Source organism: Crinia signifera, chromosome 1 (genome assembly GCF_055691185.1).
Source record: "Crinia signifera chromosome 1, ASM5569118v1, whole genome shotgun sequence".
Classification (NCBI taxonomy): domain Eukaryota; kingdom Metazoa; phylum Chordata; class Amphibia; order Anura; family Myobatrachidae; genus Crinia; species Crinia signifera.
Window position 1 is genome coordinate 376,384,147 of NC_139217.1, and position 20,566 is coordinate 376,404,712.

Genomic DNA, 20,566 nt, shown 5'->3' on the forward strand with positions numbered 1-20,566 from the left:
TGGAATACCGGGCAGCCATGTAAGTGGTGCCTGTATGGAACACCGGGCAGCCATGCAAGAGGTGCCTGTAGGGAACACCGGGCATCCATGTAAGAGGTTCCTGTAGGGAACACCGGGCAGCCATGTAAGAGGTGCCTGTACGGAATACTGTACAGGTGGAGTGGAGTATTTATAATGGGAGCAGTTTTTGCAGTGCACACAGGCCCTTAGTCCCTTAATGCTCATGAGTTCTGCGATGACAGTAGCATCAGCACTGCTGAAATGGTGAGGAAAATGGCCACTGCGCTATTTATTCAGAGATCTGAGCCTTCTAGTGCTTGGACGCTATAGCACTGCATGGCTACTGGCTGAGAAGAGGAGGCCCGAATGGAGGTGGCTGCACACATGCTGCCTCCTCTCTTAAAATGCCATTAAGTACAGCCATGTACTCTATGTTTAACCAGAAAAACTCCCTAATAGTGGCGTAACAATAGCCCTGCAGATCCCGCGGTCACAGGGAGGTGCTGTGTTAGTGCAGGCGCCGGGGGTCTGCGGGGCTACTGTAATGCCGCTGTGCTGCGGCCGGGACCTGCAGATTTACCTGTCTGCGCAGCGGTCCCGGCTCCCCTCCTGCCCTGGCTTCTGCTGAAAGGTTCTCTGAAACTGTCTGCTGTATGGGGGCGGACATTTTGTAATGGTCCGTTTTCATACCAGCAGAAGCCACCGTGTATGGTTCCCATACATGGTACAATTATTGTATACAATTTGAACTAGATCGCATTGCATTGCAGGTGTTTGCAGCACATACTTTTTGAGCTGTGCGATGAGATGTGTGACGGGAACGCACATCTCATCACACCCAGCAATTATACCGTGTATGGGCACCTTAACTCAACATTGTTATGCTCTCTTCCATTCCTCTGCCGAAGGCTACCATGTAAGGGGGTTGGGACTGTAACTAAAAGTGCCAATGCACGATACAATGGTGCTGTGCGACGCGCGCTCCCATGAGCATACCATTGCACAGCACATAAAATCTGTGCAGCCCCTGATTTTAGTACTAGATTGCATCGTGTCTAGTACAAAAAGCATGGTGCTGTAGCACATTGTATGCTTTTTGTACTAGATGCTATACAATCTAGTACTAAAAGCACGGAGTTCATCACACAGTGTTTGGGCACCTTAAGCAGATAAACATCGGCTAACAGTTAATTAGCCTTGCTCTGCAGTGGATTGGTAGATTTCCCTTTAGGATCTATATCGTGATGTAACAGCTTTTTTTTCACCAGTATAAGAATGAATAAGGTTGTAAGCTTGCAGCAGGGCCCTCTTACCTACAAATGTCTGTTGTTACCCAGTTTGTTTTATCTCTGTCTACTATTGTAAAGCGCAACTGCTGCGCTATATAAGAGACTGTAAATAAATAAATAAGGTCACAATAGACCACGTGAAGTGATCTGTAACCTTCTGTATGGAGTGGTGAAGAATTTACATTACTTTTTAATAGTAATGCAATGGATTCAGATTAACACTGAACAATGTATTTACCTTCATGGTTTATCGCTGAACATTTCAATTGTATAGATTACCAATCGTTTCTTGTGGTCATTTGCATTATTGCATTTTAAACAATGTGAAGCTGTGAACTCTGGCATTTCTCACACTGGCCCATGGGTTCTGTTATTCTCCATAGTAACATTAGTACAGTGCCCTGCAGGGCTACAGATAAACTAACATTCCCACAGCCTGACATTCTTACACGCAGAAGGTAATTTACTTCCCTTAGTTAACTAGCCACAAAGGCTATGGTAAAATGTACGAGGATCTCTTATCTACACCTTTTAAAACCGCACAGAAATTAGTTCCGAAAACTATTTGTACTCAATTACAAACGGCCTTGGGATGCGATACACAAAATGATGTGCTTTTATCAGTCAAATTGCTCCTTGCAAAAGATTACCATAGTTCTAGTGAATACACAGCTAAACTGCAGGCGATATTGTCACACTTGGCAGCTAGGCGTCTGTATGGCAGGTCATGTCTGTAGTGTATATTGTAACAAAGTCTGCTAATGATTATTGTAGGTACATCACGGTTAAACCTGTCAGGTCTTTAACTGCTTTCCAGTATTAACATCCAATATCTATTAACACGGTTACTGCAGGAGTGGAGGACATCACACCTGGAGATAAAAAATGAAATTGATTTTTACTCACGTACTTTTCACTTTCTGCTTCGCTTCTCTGCTGAAATTTGTCCACTGAGAAGAGTTTGTTGTTAATGCTGCTGTGCCAGGCTTCCTCCCTCTGTAGCGGGATCCCGGCTGGACTAGTTCCTTCTTTTCTCTCTGTGGGTGAAAGAAAAAATTCACAGAAGCAGCATGACAGCCCGGCAAATAGCGTATGCCTCTCCTACTAGCCCACAGCCACAAGCATGGGTGTAAAACTATTGATCTGTTTTTGAATGTTAGCTACAGAGTTAATACAGACAGTAGGGGACCCGCAGGTCAATGGTGTTTGAGCGTCACAGCTGGATGTGAAATTGTGAGGTTTAGCCTGAAGCCTGTGAAAGTGGCAGCTTCCTGCCTGTGTTACAGCACTGCCAGGCTGACTGGATCACGCCTGGCTCCTAGTGGCTGGAATGCCTGAGAACCAGCTCAGGGACTCCGTGAACAAGAGGACGATGCACTTTCAACCCTTACCAGCATTCATTAAGTCTGCAATAAACTGAGCTGCTGACTTTTTAGATAGATATTTGTCTTATTAAGCATTACCAACAATTATGCAAATTAAAAAAGCCTTTTTGTTTTGTTGAGTAGGGAGATCAGCTTTGCACCTGGAATGAGTTTTATCTAAATGTTCAGTCATTTAATAAAAATAAAAACAAACATATTTATCACACACCATTCTGGTTATCTACAGGAAATTGACAAAGGAATCTATGTAATAAGTATAGGGATGAGGTAAAGATTAAGGAGATAAAAGGACCTTATTCTGGTCCACACACAAAGCTGCAAATTTCACAGCTTTGCGTGTGGATTAAATGCCACCCACACGACCACTCCCCCCTCTTTCTCGCTAAAAAATCGGGTGCGACGCGACCGTCGCGATGCCCGCGATTTCCCATAGGGAACAATGTTAAATGTCTCAATTGACTCGATTTTTCTGTTCAATGCCTCAATTGACACGATTTTTCCATAGGAAACAATGTTAAATGGCCCACAGAGGCCAAATAGGCACCCTAAAGTGTGAAATGGCCCCCACAATTGTTAACGCCACCCCACGATCAACGTGAACCTGAAGCGTGGAGAGCGCAGCGAGCCCGCGAGGGGCGGCGGTACGCGTCCTACGACCTTTTCATACCCCCACTATCCACGTCGGCGTGGAGTTGAGAATAGAATAGTGTGGCGAGCGCAGCGAGCCCCGCGAGGGGACGCGGATACCTGTGAAGCCCGCGAAGGGACGCGTTTACCTGTGAAGGTATCCGCGTCCCCTCGCTGCGCTCGCCACACTTTGGGCTCGGTGGCTCGCTGCGCTCGCCACACTATTCTATTCTCAACTCCACGCCGACGTGGATAGTGGGGGTATGAAAAGGTCGTAGGACGTGTACCGCCGCCGCTCGTCACGCTTCGGGTTGACGTTGATCGTGGGGTGGCGTTAACAATTGTGGGGGCCATTTGGCCTCTGTGGGCCATTTAACATTGTTTCCTATGGAAAAATCGGGTCAATTGAGGCATTGAACAGTAAAATCGGGTCAATTGAGAAATTTAACATTGATCCCTATGGGAAATCGCGGGCATCGTGTCGGTCACGTCGCACCCGATTTTTAGTGCATTCAATGCCCGCGATTTTTTTACCTGCGATGCTCACGATCAAAATCGTGGGCGCCGTGCTAGGTAAAGAGTACCAAATTTTTAGTCCTCCTCTTCAGGCTTCTATTATGGGGCCTGTTATGTCATGAGGCCCCGCCCACAAGATGGTGGAAATTCCCACTATATGCAGGTCCGCTGGTAGGACGTGGCATGGCTAAATGACATAATTCCCATCTTTTAGACCGATATTCTTTGCGCTGTCACTTTCCCTGCTTGTATCATTTATTTATTAACAGTTATTTATATTATATTCCGCAGCGCTTTACAGAGGATATTTGAACATCAGTCCCTGCCCTAGTGGAGCTTACAATACATACGAGAGAACAGCCAGCTCAGTGAGGTGGGGGTGTTTGGCCCCCGCTAGGAGCAAAAAATGGTGTGGGCGGGGGCGGAGCCACATGAGTGAACCTTTCTTATGGGCATGGCCAGAGTGATTGCATCATTTAGCCCTGCTCCCGCCGTGTAATGCCGGTATTTCAGACATTGCACTGCGGTGGGCGAGCTAAAATGACGTGATTTGACCAGGAACACACTGTTGTTATTAGTATTACTCAATGTTAGATTGATTGTCAAAATGATCTGTAGTATATTTAAACCCTCCCCCATACTTATTAACCTCTAGGCAACACTGATTTTCATTATTCTATGACAGAGTACACCGCAGCAGTACATGGGTTGACTCAATGTGATAGGTTAGTAAGTAGCATAAACCTTTACAAACAACAAGTAAAGCAATGCTTTTAAGAATTTCCCACTTTTCACTTGTTAATTATACATCAGCTATATATTTCTCTATGTTGGGTATTTGTAGCACATAACTGTGCTATACTCTACTACACAAACTGTGCAAAATATACGAAAGGGTAAATCATTGTGAGAATGTATTAGCCTTTTTGCTTTGCTCTAATAAGACAAATGCAACTCTACCTAATAAATAACCCCTCACACTTAATTGCCTCTCTAAGCTCCACAATACAAGTACAGTATATTCTTATCTGTGCCCTGAGCCATTGCAATTGCCACATATTCTGTTCACTGTATTTTCCCTTATGATCATCCCCCTCATTTTATAGCTCAGCAAAACAAGTGGATGCTTTGCAAAAACACAAATAAAAACTATTTGTCAAAAGAAGCACACATGTACAAGATACATTGTAATAAAAAGACTGACATTGCTCCTCATATACTGTATGTGCGAAATGTAAGAGTTGTGTGCACCAGCAGCCACTAGATGGCGCCTAACTGATTAATTCAAGTATTGTTCCTGGGACACACACAGCTGGTGGTGCTGACATTATTGTTATGTTGTTCCTTTATTTTGATGGGCTGGTAACTAGTTGATAATACTTTTTAAATACTTCCAATGTAATATTCCCTATGCCAAACTTTTTAACTACAATACCATTAAGTACAATCCTGCAGCCACCAGTACAATCAGCCTTGGAATGGCTCATAGTTGCACAGGGGAATTTCCTGATGCACCCTACCCCTTCCTCTATAGGTCAGGTTCCAGACTCAAAATATACATTGTTACTCTGCTAGAGGGTCACCAACTTGGAACATGACCACAGATGAATTTGGGTGCTTTATTAATTTCTATGAAAATTACACCAGGATTAGCCTTATTGGCAATTAAGGGGTACTTTCCTAACAACCATATCCCCTCCATTATAAATGGATGGTACACTTTGCAGGCTATGTACTCTCTAATGCAGTGGTTGCCAAACCAGTAGCTCGTGGCAGCGATCTGGGTGGCTCAACCACTCTGCAGTCGCCCGCCCCTCCATGACACGCCGCTGCTTCCCTTCTCCTGCTGAGGGGAGGAGAGTGCATCGCACGTCTCTCCTACCCCTCACTGTGCATCCCTATGACTGGGCTGTCCGCCAACCAAAGCTTGTGGGCTGGCAGCCAATCAGGAGCCGGCCCGCAAGCTTTGATTGGAACTGTGGGGGCACACCCGGCACTGTGGGGAAATACCTGGCACTGTGGGGGGGCATATTCGGCACCGTGGGGATATAGCGGTTTTTGGCACTGTGGGGGCATACCTGGTACTGTGGGAGCATATGTGTATCTGGCACTATTGGTGGCATATGTGTATCTGCCACTGCACTATTTGGGGAATATTGTGTATCACACCCTCATTTTAATTGGCCGCACCCCATGTGGCTAAACCCGTTTTTTTGCACGCACTTATGGTGCACACAGACAGAACCGCAAGAGTATTTATTTTGAATGGCACCACAATCAGATGGGCATTACATAGTTACATAGTACGTGAGGCTGAATAAAGACTTGCGTCCATCTAGTTCATCTGGCAGTACTGCTGGGGGGATTGTGTTTATGTCATTACTGTGGGTATTGGGGGCATTGTGTAACTGGCACTGTTGGTAGCATGTGTATATATGGCACATTGTCTATTCACAGAGGCTGTGCCCCTAAAGCAGAATTTAATAAATTGTATGCCTATTAATATCAAGCCAGGCTAAGAAAGGCCAAATAGGAGGAAAGTTGCACATGGGACTTGTGTGGTCTACAATACAACATGGCTATTTGTGTATATTGAAAACAGTAGGCAATATCTAGTGGTCAGCAGCATACATAATAAATGGTGGTCAGCAGTGTATGTAATAAATAATGGTCAGCTGCATATGTAATAGTGGTAAGTTGCAAACATATAGTAATAAAATGGCCAGCTGAAACTGTATTACTGTATGTGATGGTTAGCTGTGAACATGATAAATAGTGGCCAGCAGAGTACATAATATAGGTGGTCAGCAGAGTATGTACTAAATGATGGTCAGCAGCATATGCAATAAATATTAGTCAGATGCAAATGTAAAAGATAGTAATTACCGGCTAATGTAAAGTGATAGAGTGGTCAGCTGCTAACATAACAAACAGTGGTCAGCAGCATAAGTAATGAAGGGGATCAGCAGCAACTAAAATAGTGGTCATGTGCAAACATACAGAAATAAATTGCTAATGAAATGTTATAAATAGTGGTATGCTGCATATCAAAAATGTAGTGGATAGATGTGAACGTAACAAATAGCGGAAAGCAGTGTATACAATAAATTATGGTTAGACGCATAGGTAACAAATAGTGGTCAGCTGTGAACGTACTTAAAAATGCCCAAATGCATACAGTTAGTATTACAAAGTGGCACTTACGAATTGGTAAATGTAATGAATAAAAGCAGTCAAATTTGTAATCATATATATCATCAGGCTAAAGACAATACCGTTTGAGTATTGAAATGTGCTTCAATAAATATTCATGCTTACCACTTGAGTAAAGGAGTGCCGCACATATTGGTCTATATTATAATTGTGGCTACCGGCACCCAACAAGCATTACTACAGGAGGCTGTGCTGGGCATACCAGTTACATATATAGCTCTAGAAAAAGGATGAGATGGGCTCCTCCTAGTGCAGTATGTTAGTATTTTAGCAATAAATCCCTCCACTAAAGAAGACAAGATGGCACCCCAACACTTAAAGGAGTACCGTTATCAGGAGTATCCTACCACTGTAATATGAGCTCATCAAGATTAATGTTTCTCTGGCTTATCAGGAACCCTTCACAGGCTCTGGATACTCCCCACTTTTCCCCCCGGTATTTGTCACTAGAAAGGAGTCTTTCAGCACATTTATTCCTTTGATTTTGACAGCTCTGTGAAAGATTTGTACATACTGCACTAGGAGGCAGTGTGCATATACAAACAGCACAGAACTGTGTAGTGTGGACTTTATTAGTTCAAACCAGGGATTATATTAGCGCTAGTACCACCCTACTCATCAAATTGATAAAAGCATAAAGATTTTTATTTGTCCAACGGTGTCAAAAAGGATAATATATAGTCACATAGCCCCGACGTTTCGGTCCTTAAAAAAAGACCTTTCTCAAGGAGCCTGAAATTGTACAACCAACAGTATACAGGGCACACATATATACATACACACACAGTAGGGCAAAAAAGTATTTGGAGAGTCAATGATTGTGCAATGCCGTCATGCGCATGCGTCTTTTTTGCACCTGCGGCCATTATACTTTTATTAGCCACAGACTGCCGCAACTATGAGCGTGGCGTCATCTATTTTTTGTACACTGGCCCAATATGTATTAGTGCTGGTACCTTTTCCAGTGGAGAAAGAGTCGGAGTACTTCTTCCAGTGCCGGCTGATTTCCTTCACAGTCTTATTGTCAGGATCTACACAATGAAGTTGTTGCAGACGGTCTTCTAATCCACGTGCTGCCTCTAGAAGAGGAGCCGGATCTGTATGGATGCAGAACAGGGACAAATTACAGAGGGGCGATGGTTACAGCTTTAGGTATGTCTTCAGATTCCAGTTCTCCAAATGGTATCAATGCGGTTAATAAACCAGCTAGCTTCAGAGTTCAAAAAGAAAACTATATTATCAATACAGTGTTTCTCAACCATGGAACTTAGCACTCTTAGGCTGGGGCCACACACAGCGGCCAAGCAGCTCTCGCATGTCCGGAAGAAGCCTGCACAAAGGCTCCTATGCGACCGTCCACACATACGCTGTTGGGCCACAGCCACCAGATTCTAACACATCATAGCTACAATGAGAAAAACTGTTTTACTTTCTCAGTGTTCCATCGGTCACTTTATAGAAAGAAAACTTATTGATGACAAAATGTATAACTGACCTCACTTCCATTTATTGTACTTTACAGCTTTTTTTCTGTTTTGGTAACACTAATTTTTACAGTATAATCACATTAATTACTTTACAGTGAACATGGGCATATTTACTCTATGAAAAGTAATTTTAAGAGTACCCTCATTTTTTTTTTTCACCATCAACCCATTCTGACGCTTCCACTACCCACCAGAGAAATTGTTCAATTTAGGTGAAAATAAAATTTTTTGCTCTGAATTTAGTACTCATCTTCTTAGTATAACCAACTTTAAAATGCATATGGTAAGAAATAGGCTCCTAAATCAGAAGATAGATATTAGTGTCCAATTCCAAGCCCCACTTTGTACTTCAGCTTTATATTTTCATAACGCTTTGTGAGAAATATTTAGTTACAAGCATTAACAATACTTTCCATGGGAAATCAGTCCATTATTCTGCCAATGATCAATTTCCTTCCACTACCAACTTTTCATTTTGAACGGACAAATTACTTTGGTTTTCATGAATTGAAATCTGCTGTTCGCAGACAGAGCTTGACCCCTGCACTGTACATCATTGCACAACACCACACTGCTCAGTGATTACTTCTGCTCCTCAGAAATAAGGTTACACTTTAAAGGACAAGAAAAATAAGGCACAACAAAGCAGACAATAGGACTCATTCAAGTGGTTAGATAGCTACTCCTGCGCCAGCTGACCCTCTATCAGAAGTAATGATTTATCACTATCTTCAAACAGCCCTACTGAAATGTTACCAGTCACAACATGGTGATGTATACTCAAATTGCAATTAAATGATGGTCAGAAGACAATAAAATCATCCGCTGTTGGGTAATGTCTGGTAACAGGACAAAAGCATGAGAGCTATTTATTCATGGCAGTAGACTAGTAAACCAAGCTGAATAATGCAGGGCTTGCTATTTCTTTATTCATTTATTACCAGTTATTTATATTACCAGTTATTCAGATGGGAGGCCGCTGATTGGCTGAGAAAATGGTCTGGCCAGTCATTTCAAAATATTTAGCAGCCGCATCCTGTCCTGCCACCCGGAAAAATGCCGTTACAAGCTCCCAGCTGCTGCTGCTTGGACGGACCCCACTGCCCGCCACTATGAGCTGCCCATCCCCCGCCATCACCACCAGCTGGCCGGACCCAGCTTCCCACCCCCCGCTGCCGCAGCAGCTCCCCGCAATTACATGCAATAAAATAGCACATCAAGTGCCAAATCGCATGTGAGCCACCTGGGGAGCTGCGGGGGGGCTCTCAAGGGCAAACTAGTCCGACCTGCCCTCTAGGTAGACTAGAAGAATGGTCAAGAGCATGGCAATTACAGTTTAATGACACATAATGTAAAATCAAGCACTTGGATCTCAAAAATCCAAAAGGATAAACATACAGTAGTATTAATGGCACTATGAAAGAAACTACTGAGGAGGAAAGGGATCTAGGAGTCACTATTTCAAGTGACTAAAAGCGGGTAAGCAATGTAACAAAGCTATGAGGAATGCATGCCAGATGTTAGGCAGCAGAAAGAAAGTAATAATGCCACGTATAGGTCATTAGTATAACGTAATCTAGAATAAAGTGTCCAGTTCTCCATGTATTTATATCCTCAGAGGCCATATCTTCCAGGAAAATATTAATACATCAGAGCGTGTACAAAAAAGGGCATTGAAATTGGTGCATGGTCTAAATCACAAAACTTACCCGGAAAGACAAAAAAACATCTTGATAAGTGTAGTTTGTTGCAGAAGGAAGGGGGGGGGGGGGGGGGCATAGATCAAGGGTTTTACGTCCAGGAGGGAAACATTCTTCAAATGAAGACACGTATTAGAACCCAACGACATGCACTGAAACTAAAGGGAGGTAGATCCAGGAGAAAATTGAGGACATTTTACTTAACAGAAAGGGTACTGGACAAGTGGAACAGCCTCCCATAGGTGGTAAAGGTTAAAACATTAGAACAATTTAAACATGCATGTGATAGATATACAAATATCCTTACAAAGGATAAGGATCAAATAGGGTTTGAGGTAAAAGAGGCAGACTAGTTGGGCCAAATGGTTGTTATCTGCCATAAAATTATATGTTTCTAAGGTTGAGTTTTCCCCTAGTGCGTGAGTACAGATAGGTGATAATTCGGGTTCTGAGGCCAAGTGTGCTGAGAATCGCCTTCACTTAAGCCTGAAGCTCCAATTTGAAGATATGTAGGGAACAGGTGGGTGCATTGGTCTGCATTCAAGAAGGATGGTACTCACCTCATCTTCTTCCTAGGTTATCATATCTGGGTCCAGTCAGTGTAAAACAAAACATAGTGAATGATTCCTGAAGGACCGTTGATTTATTTCATGGCATGTGGGTGAGAGGGTGTTGCGCCAAGTAAGAGGTCAACCTACAACTACACGGCACCAGGCACCACTTTGTCACATGAGTTTTAATGTATTGTGATATAGAAGCTGTGTAGTGCAAGCACACACTGACTTTGGTTTTATTTTGTCAGGATAACTGCAGCCATAACCAATTAACAGTAAGATGTTCACAGCCCTGTCACTAGCTAATAGGGACCACCCCTCTACCACATCATCTATCCCAGAATCGGTCCTAAAAACAAATGGACCAGACAGTCCTTACATAATCTAGGCTCCTAGGGGGAGGGGCCCTAAACTGCACACCCTGGACATATGAGGTGCTACCTGCGGAGACCTGTAGTGCCGCAAGCAGGAGGAGGAGTTTGTAGGTGCACACTAAATATAAATGCTAGACCTTTTAATATCTTTGCTATATTGCATTCCCAACATTCAAGACTGCACACCTCAGCTTGGCACTATGAGGGTAAGTCCTACTATACATATATGCTGAGTGATAGTCTGTGGCACTGTATTTGGGGCGCAGGGCTCTTTGGGCTGCTGTTGCTGGGCTGCTCCATGGCATCATATCGTACACTTTCCATCACCCCTTTAGTTTGTTTAATATATATGTAGCACCCTTCACATTTATTATTACCTCTTACCTAGGTAAGTCTTATCACATATAATTTCCCCTATCCCCTTTACTATCACTTCAATCTCACACTAATGTGATGCCATGGGGTGGCTCTGCTGGGCTGGCCTGGGGGGTCCTGTGCCCTGGACCTGTCTCAGAGTAGTGTTAGGGACTTGTCCTATTGAGGTAACCTGGACGCGGTGGACAATCCCATAATAATGGCCATCATTATGCTAATAACCTCCAATGCAATATAGCAAAGATATTAAAAGGTCTAGCATTTATATTTAGTGTGCACCTGCAAACTCCTCCTCCTGCTTGATAATCTAGGCTCCTCCTGACATGCAAATGGTACCCCAACCTGGTCTTTAAAAGGACCTCCTGAAAGGTGTTTGGTTTGATTTCGCAAATGCCTTTCCCTGTGTCAGGCTGGAGGGGAAAACAATAGGAAAACAAGAAGAGATGTCAGATGTGGATACTCGAACCACATAGGTTAAACAAGAAAAGCACAAACTGGGTAGACTGCGCTGGAATAATGACTTTTTTTCAGGTTTTTCAATGTCCATCTTTCCTTTTTTTTTTAATAAAAAAAATATATATTATTGTAGCACAGTCCATCCAGTTCTTTATTTTCTTGGAGGGGAAAACAGACAATGAAATCAGGAAGCAGCTAAAGCACACATTGTTTTTATCTTTTAAATGCATGACTTCCATGACTTATTTTTGGCCCAAAGTTGTTGAGATTTTGGGATTCATTTGCGCTTGCACGGTTTAGTTACAGTTGTGGCCTTGCTCATCGTTGCTATGCCAATCACCACGTGCAACATATGTGGTGTTTGGTGCGATACTGTTGCCACATGCATACGTCTAATTCGCACCTGCGTCTCACAGAAAAAAAACAAAACTGTGTGGCAATGTCGCAGTGTTGCATTTCTGCGCCACACGTGCGACAAACTACAGTAGCACAAGCAGCCATATCGCAGATGTGACCCGCTAAAGCCTTGCTGCTTCTAGCAGGGCGCTCTAGTGAAATCAAAATGCAAACGGCATGCCGTGAGCATTTGCGTTAGACACGGGTCCCATGGAAGTGTTTGGGAGCCAGGGGCATGAGCACGCCTATTCAAGTCTTTGGTATACCGTTATGCCACGCTGTCATGCAGCAAGGATACAAAAGGGACACATCCTCAATAGCCTGTGGTTTGTATAGGACTCGGAATAGGTTTATAAATATACATATCAGGCCTAATTATAAAGAAAATTATTTTTCTAGTATATTTTCCTTTATGTCTTATAAATCACTATACTTAGAATATATTCAAAGAATGAACATACCAGATACCCCTCTTCCAGTTTCAGTATGTGTAGTCTTCTTTTCAAAATTATATAGTCATTTGGAACTAGAATTACTAAAACTGCCAGTATACAGCAAATAGAACACACTATTAGATGAATCATGCATACTGTTGCTGGAACAGAAGAGGCTGCTAATGTTCCATCATTATTTAACAAGCTGCATTACCGCCTGGTTCAGAATTCTTTCACTGTCCATGGTACTGACAGCATGTCAGGCCATATATGGCAAACAGCATTGCCTTCCCAACAAAACAAAGCACAGGATACCAGAACGAAAAGCATTTGTAAATACATTTTAATTTTATGCAGGTCCTAAAATTTGTTGCGACACCAAAGGAGTTAAGAACACTCACAATGATTATAGCACACTATACCAGAGCTGTATATGGAGGCCTTTAGAAGTGCTAAACAAGTACCAATTTCTTCCAGTTTTATAGTCTCTGCGGACCGGAAGTCACGCTGATGTTTCTCTGAAGCTACACAGTAGTCTGCTCTATAGTCTGATTAAAATAGCATTCCTCTCATGTGATTGGCCTTTGTTTTTATAAACGATTAAAAATATAACTAAAACAGGTTGTCTGCACTGAAGATGCGTGAGACAACAAATGAATGAACAAGTATACTGTATGCATGGCATGCATGCTTCCTTTACGATTAAGCACCTTGTGTGAATACACACAAGCAACGCCCAGTGTTTCATGGGCATTCCCATGAGAATGCTGGGCGTTGTCATGCTAATGAGGCATGATGGACAGGCGGGCAGCTGATATCACCGGATGCCAGCTAGCCACCTACTTCCCTCCGAGGAGACACGCATCTGTAAGGTTGCTCTGAGGCAGATGCGTGAGCTTTCGCCATCATTTGATGGTCGGAGGCCATTTAATGATGGGGGCAGATCCCACCAGGCTGTGTAGCATCCATTTGCATGCCCTGCTTGCGAATTTGCCTTGTGAATGGGTGGAATGGATGCCTTTGTTTGGTCAGCCTCTGTATCAGCTCCACATGCAGTAAGATATATATTAAACCTTAGCTTAAATCTTTTCCAGTTCTCAGACACGTTACCAGACATCAGCATGCCGGTTGGAGGAGCCAGTTTATCCATGGTTACTCACTGTTTGAAGAGAGGAGCACACGGCAGGCTTTGCAGACACTGAGTATCACAGCCTTACAGACTGCTGCAGCAGCTTTCCCACTCTGGGCCTTATTCTAGTTCACTCTTTCTGACAAAATCCTTCTTAGCTGGACAAAACCATGTTTACTGCAGGTGGGGCAGATGTTACTTGTGCAGAGAGAGTTAGATTTGGGTGGGGTTTTACTTCAAAGTGAGATCTATATTGCAGTGTAAAAATAAAGCAGCCAGTATTTACCCTGCACAGAAACAAAATAATTCCCAAAATCAAACTCACTCTGCACATTTTACATCTGCCCCACTGCAGTGCACATGGTTTTGTCCATCTAAGAAGGATTTTGTCAGAAAGAGTGAACCAAAATAACCCCCTCTGAGAGCACTAGCAGTCCAAGTTAAACCAGACACACTGCCTCAGGACCTTCCACTTCCCCGCAAGACCATCACCGAAGATTCAGGATTACACATATTTGTAATGGAATGTCTACAAATATTAAGCATTCTAATACACTAACATCACAGTCACAATTAAACATTAACGTGTGGGCTCCCCCTTGTGGTGATCCCAATCAAAAAATTACCGGGATCGCAAAGTCAGATTTTTAAACATGTTTAAAAATCTTGATTTATCTGTGGTTCTTTTTTTGTGTGTGGGTGCTTTAAGGGTCTGTCTCTCCAGACTAATTATGTGCTATACATACTTTTTGAACTAGATCGCATTGCATGCAAATTGCACGCGATGTGATGCAATGCGATCTAGTCCATAATGCATACAATTATTGTACCGTGTATGGGCACTTTTAGATATTTACCTATGTTTTCAGCTGCATGTTCCTAATTACTCAGTAATATCACAGACCTGCCAGCCAGTTGAGGGTTCAGTACATTTCTCAATCTAAACTCTGACATTCTATTAACCCTGTGTCTCCTGCAGGCAAACATATGATTCTTTGTGCATATTTCCTTTACTTTCAGCAATAGCACCAGCAGCACAATCTCGATCTACTAGCATCCAATGACCACTTTGTTACTTTCCAGGATCAGCTATATCCAGTCAGTGCCAGTGTAATGTTGCACTCAGTCCTAATTCTGTTCTGACTCATAAGCTAACTCTGTGCAGTTACCATCAAGCTGCATTGTCAGTACCAGTCTGGTCCAAGTGTATCTTTTGCATCAAGTTTGGTCCAAGTGTATTCTCCACTCCCAGGCCGGTCCAATTGTATTACAGACCATAGCTACCAGTCCAGTACTAATATCGTTTGAGCCTGGTCACAGTTAACTGCCAGCTGTGTTATAGTCATGCTGTGCCTGCATCGTTGTGTTCCAGTATATCCATAATGGTTCCTACCAAGACTCTGTACTTGTGAGTTATCTGGGTGCCCGATTTTTGATCGTATACGCATCGCATCGGATCGCGTCGCATCGTGTGTTAACCAAATGGCATGCGATGCGACGCGACGAGATCACCACCCGAACCCGATTTTACATCGGGTACCATCTAATCTGATCACGTCGCATCGCATGTTAACCACATGGCATGCGATGCGATGCGATGCGACAGCACCCGATTTTAGCAGGGCAAAACCCCCAAAAAGTGACACAACATAAATCCCATCCCCATTGTTAACGCCACTCCACTATCAACGTGAACCCGAAGCGTGGCGAGCGCAGCGAGCCCGCGAGGGGCGGCGGTACGCGTCCTCCGACCTTTTCATGCCCTACTATCCACTAGGGCGTGGAGTGAGAATAGAATAGTGTGGCGAGCGCAGCGAGCCACCGAGCCCGAAGCGTGGCGAGCGCAGCGAGCCCCGCGAGGGGACGCGGATACCTTCACAGGTAAGCGCATACCTTCGTGGGCTTCACTGGTATCCGCGTCCGCTCGCCACGCTTCGGGCTCGGTGGCTCGCTGCGCTCGCCACACTATTCTATTCTCACTCCACGCCCTAGTGGATAGTAGGGCATGAAAAGGTCGGAGGACGCGTACCGCTGCGCTCGCAACGCTTCGGGTTCACGTTGATAGTGGAGTGGTTGTGAACATCCAATATCATTCATCAATATCATTCATATCTGACACATTAAGGACAACTGAATTTAAGGAATAACTGTAATTAGCATATCTCAGAAATAAATTATAATAACAATCAACACATAGCACACAATAATTAATCACCGTAATTATTTATCTAGCAAACTGAGCGCATGTAGAATGCGGTTAAATGGCCTGTCTCCCGCCAGGCACTTTCGCCACACAAACTCCTGCATATAAGAGTCCAGGTGATGGCGGGCTGTGCCCCGCTGGCGTTTGTTCTGCCATTTTGCACATCCCCACAGTCTTTCGATGTTTTGGGTGTGTGCACCAGTGTCCGGGTCCACAAAATTGTAGCGATGGTTGACTCTCAAGTGACTGTAACCAGCCCGCTCCAGTTCTGCAGTTTTGTATGCCCGCCAGCAATCGCTGACAATTGTGCTTCCAGGCGCGACGTGCTCCACAATTGCATTGATCAGAGTTGTCGCATCTCGCTTCGCAACTGGTAGCATAAAACAGTCCCCTGTTTCACGGCACACTCCTCCAAACACCCACTGCTGTGGGAGAACTCTGCCGATATTGGCTTGTCTTTTCGCAAAGAGTGTCTCATCCACTTCCACTATTTTCCCTGGTCCACCAATCTGGCGTTGAGGCTGGGACATCAGGTCGCATTGACATGCCTCCCGCATCAATGCATTATAAAAGATAGTACTTTTATTACAGATTTTCAAATTCTTTGTGCAAAACTCTATAGAAGTGAGTTCATCACACCAACAGAAGATGAAGCGCAGTATTGTCATAAACGGCAGCCTGCATCCGGGGTAAAATAGCGAGGCCCGCAGACTCTGCTTTTTCCCACAACTTTTTATGTAGCAGCGCCATTTGCGCTCTTTTATAGACAGGCGCATAGGGTGGCCATTTGGACATGTAGCTGTGGATGGAAGCAGCCCATTGTCCTGCAGGAATTGAACTGTATCCTCTTCAGTTTTAGGGAGGCTGAAGATACCGTCCACCAAAGCCATATTGGGAAATAGGGTGTAAGGGGCAAAATGGGGCAATATTGGGGCAAATGTCAGAAATTTCACCTCACAAATAGTCTGAGACACACCAACACTGGAAATCACTTCTTTTCTCCTGTCAAAACTACCTCACACTGATTTTCTGCCAGATGTGGCAGAGGGCGGGTTTAAAAATGGGCGGGAAGTGTTTAAATCGCGTCGCGTCGCATCGCATCCCATTGTATACCATACAATAAGCATACGATGCGACGCGATACGACGCGATGGCAAATCGCGTCGCATCGTATGCTTATTGTAATGACATTCGATTACCACATCGGGCGCCCGGATAACTCACAAGTACCCAAGACTCTGACTGTGTCTCCAATACTTCCAGCTGCCACATTAAGCATAATTTCCCATACAGTGCTTTCCCTGTATTACATACTACTTTTGTCTCCAGTCTTGCATGCAGAAGTGCCAAACAGAGCATATTGAGGACTCTCCAAGGTACAATAGAAAAGGGGAAAGGAGGATGTGCTGTAACATCCTGATGGAGGCATGTACTAATCTGCGCTGTATTCTATTCTTATAGTCCCTTCTTATAGTCCCTCCTGCACCTCAGGTGCAAAGCTAAGGAGTGGTTAACAGGGGTGCCATGCACTGAGGCTTACTATGCATTGAGGATCCTACTGTGTCTTACTATGAATGTGGGGGCACCACTGTGTGTCTTACAAGTGGGGGCACTCCTGTGTGTCTTACGTTGCATGGTGGCATTATTGAGTGTTTTACTATGAATGGGGCCACATTACGCATCTCTTACTATGAATGGGGGCCATATTGTGTGGTTTACAATGAATTAGGTGTTATGCTATATAGCTTACTCTGTATGCTGTGCGGCGTGCTTAGAATTGGACCCTGCTTAGCATAATTTAAAGTGCGTGCAAGTGACTTAATTGCTGCTAAATTGAGGACTGAATAATCCATTATATGGGGTGGGGTATCCCAAAATATATGTATGTGGGGATTTACAATACACTAAGGGCACATATAAAAGTTATTAACATACTGATATAGTTGCACTCATTGTTGATCGCCATGCCCACTCGTGCCCATTTGGCATGCCAATATTACACCCATGGCGTGAAATTGTTATGCCATGTTAAAACTGCTCAATGTGTTTCTAGGAACCGCTGGAACAAAATAGCCGCACGAGCATTGCGTAGAAATTGTGCAAATTGCTAGGTGGCATTTAGCATGGCAACAGTGAGTGTGACTACATCTGTATGATGTTCCTTGCGTACTGACTACACATTGTACATTTATCAAAAATGTACCCTTCAAAATGAGAAACTGGCCACCATGGTGATCAGCACCCCGCTATCCTCGTGAACACCCTACATCTCACTCTTAAACTCTCGGTATATGATTTGGTAGATGAGTTAAATATGGCCAATTGTTAATAAACCGATTTTAAAACAATCTAAAAAAAAAATCAGCGCATTCATTGTAATTACATTTCTGATGCAAACGTACTTTACCCCTCCTTCTCCTGGGACTCTGGGAGCGTTTCAAGCATACTTAGCAGACTCTAATCTCTTTAAAACAAACATCACCAAGTAATTGTTCTTCACATTTTGCTGATATTTATTTGTGTTTCATTGCAGAGCAATAAAAGTCAATGAAAAGCATCTACATATTACTTGTGTACGCTCTGGATTTATCTGCACAGATGGATGGAATATTTATGGTGGTTGTTTCCAGCTAATCAGAGTGTGAAACTGCTAAACTGCTGGCAAGGGCCCTACATCAAAATACAAAGATGCTTTAAGGTTCAGCGTATTGAAAATATTCTGCCGCTCAGATTACCGTGCAGAACCAGATGGATGGGAAAGGGACAAACAAGCCCTGTAGATCGGACTTGAACCCAAGCAAATAAATCATTTTTTTGTTCAGTTTTCCAGAAGAAGCATGGCATTACAGCTGTATTAAGAATGGATTTCTGTGATAGTTTTCTGATGCAGATAACATAGTCCACCTTTAAATGAAAATATGCAGTTTGTACCATATGCATGCTTAAAATCTACGTACACATATTATATGGACCTATCACCCTCTCTGTATAAAAAATTAATAATTTTTTGGACTGAGCTTTGTCTTTTTAAAAAAACGTTCATGTTTGTGCTGTCTGTTCATCGCTTGATGTTTCTCCTCATATGATGTTTCGCAGTCCATATCTGAAATGATACTTTATTAAACTCCTTCTGCAGATACTAGGGCCTCCAGAATTGTACATAAAAGTTGAAGTGATAGCTTAAGGGTTATAAAGTGCACTAGAAGCTCCCACTATCTTCTATACAACATAGTATTCTACTGCCTTTTCCCAGTCTGCTCCCCTCATATCATCAGGCGCTGCAGTTTGAAAGGTCCCTTACCTCTAATATTACATCAGCATTTATTCTACTTCTGGATTTCTGTGCCCAACTCACACCTCTTATATAATCTCGTATATATAATATAATAATATATAATAGCCCAGAACTGTCAATCTGTGAGTGTGTGTATAATGCTGGACAGAGTCATAGAGTAAACTCGACACCCCCCGCACAGATTGACACATTTGCCCTATAGCCACTGACGCCATCTATCCACCCAGGGGCCCCTCCCTTCCCCCGGGCACCTGCTCACCTGGACTCCGGGCCAGGGACACAACTATTGGCGGTGCAGTGCACTGGGCCCCAAGGAGTTAAAGGGGCCTGCTGCCGTCCGCACACATGCTACCGTTTGCATTTATTTCAAATATGTAAGTGCAGCGGCATCGGCCTTCCCCGGCCCTTGCCTTACTGCTTTTCCCCCGCCAGCAGCTATTTCCCTGCCTTGCGCCGCTGACCAGCTCCCTGCAGTGGAAAGTGAAACTCCGTCCACTCTCTGCTTGGCGCCTCCATCCCACATCCGCCCGCCAGCAACAGCTTTCTTTCAGCCAGCTCCATCCTCTCTGCTTCCTGTGACCCGCCCAGTTTCAGGAAGCTGCCTCAGTGCCTCTCCTCTCCCCTAGACCCCAAGCGGCTCCACAGCCGGTCACAGCACCAAGCAGGAAGCTGCTTCTCCTCCCCCCCTCCGCGTTGACTGGCAGCGGCATTTTGAACTTAGAAGTTCCCAGCATTGCAGTGCTTTACAGGACAGAGTGACAGTTCCGCACCCCTCTCCTTCCCTCCCATCTTCAGCAGCAGCAACAACGGGGGGATGCCTGAAGCCGGCCTGTGAGCATTACTGTAAGGGACACTACTGGGGGCATTATGGATACTACTTGGGGCATTGTCTGTATTGGACACTACTGGGGGCATTATGCATAACGGACAATAAATACTGGGGGCATTAAGCATAATGAACACTACTGGTGGCATTATCTGTATTGGACACTACTGGGGGCATTATCTGCATTGGACTCTACTGGGGGCATTGTCTGTATTGGACTCTACTGGGGGTATTATGCATAATGGACACTACTGGGGGCAGGGCGTGCCTGTAGTGGGGCGAGGGACAGTGATCTAGAGCATGCGCA

General features: G+C 44.0%; 1 protein-coding gene across 3 annotated transcripts in view; it reads right to left on the bottom strand.

The window, feature by feature from the left end:
• CUX2 (cut like homeobox 2) overlaps positions 1–20,566 on the bottom strand; it is a 374,431-nt gene that overhangs the window by 106,454 nt on the left and 247,411 nt on the right. For 2 of the 3 annotated variants that reach the window (XM_083151418.1, XM_083151419.1), the window contains exons 5-6: positions 7,987–8,127; positions 2,200–2,326 (exon numbers count right to left, since the gene is read on the bottom strand). In XM_083151418.1, the coding sequence (XP_083007544.1) occupies positions 2,200–2,326; positions 7,987–8,127 (268 nt within the window). Of the gene's footprint in view, positions 1–2,195; positions 2,327–7,986; positions 8,128–20,566 lie in introns of those variants that run through there. The other variant, XM_083151420.1, reaches the window with a different exon arrangement.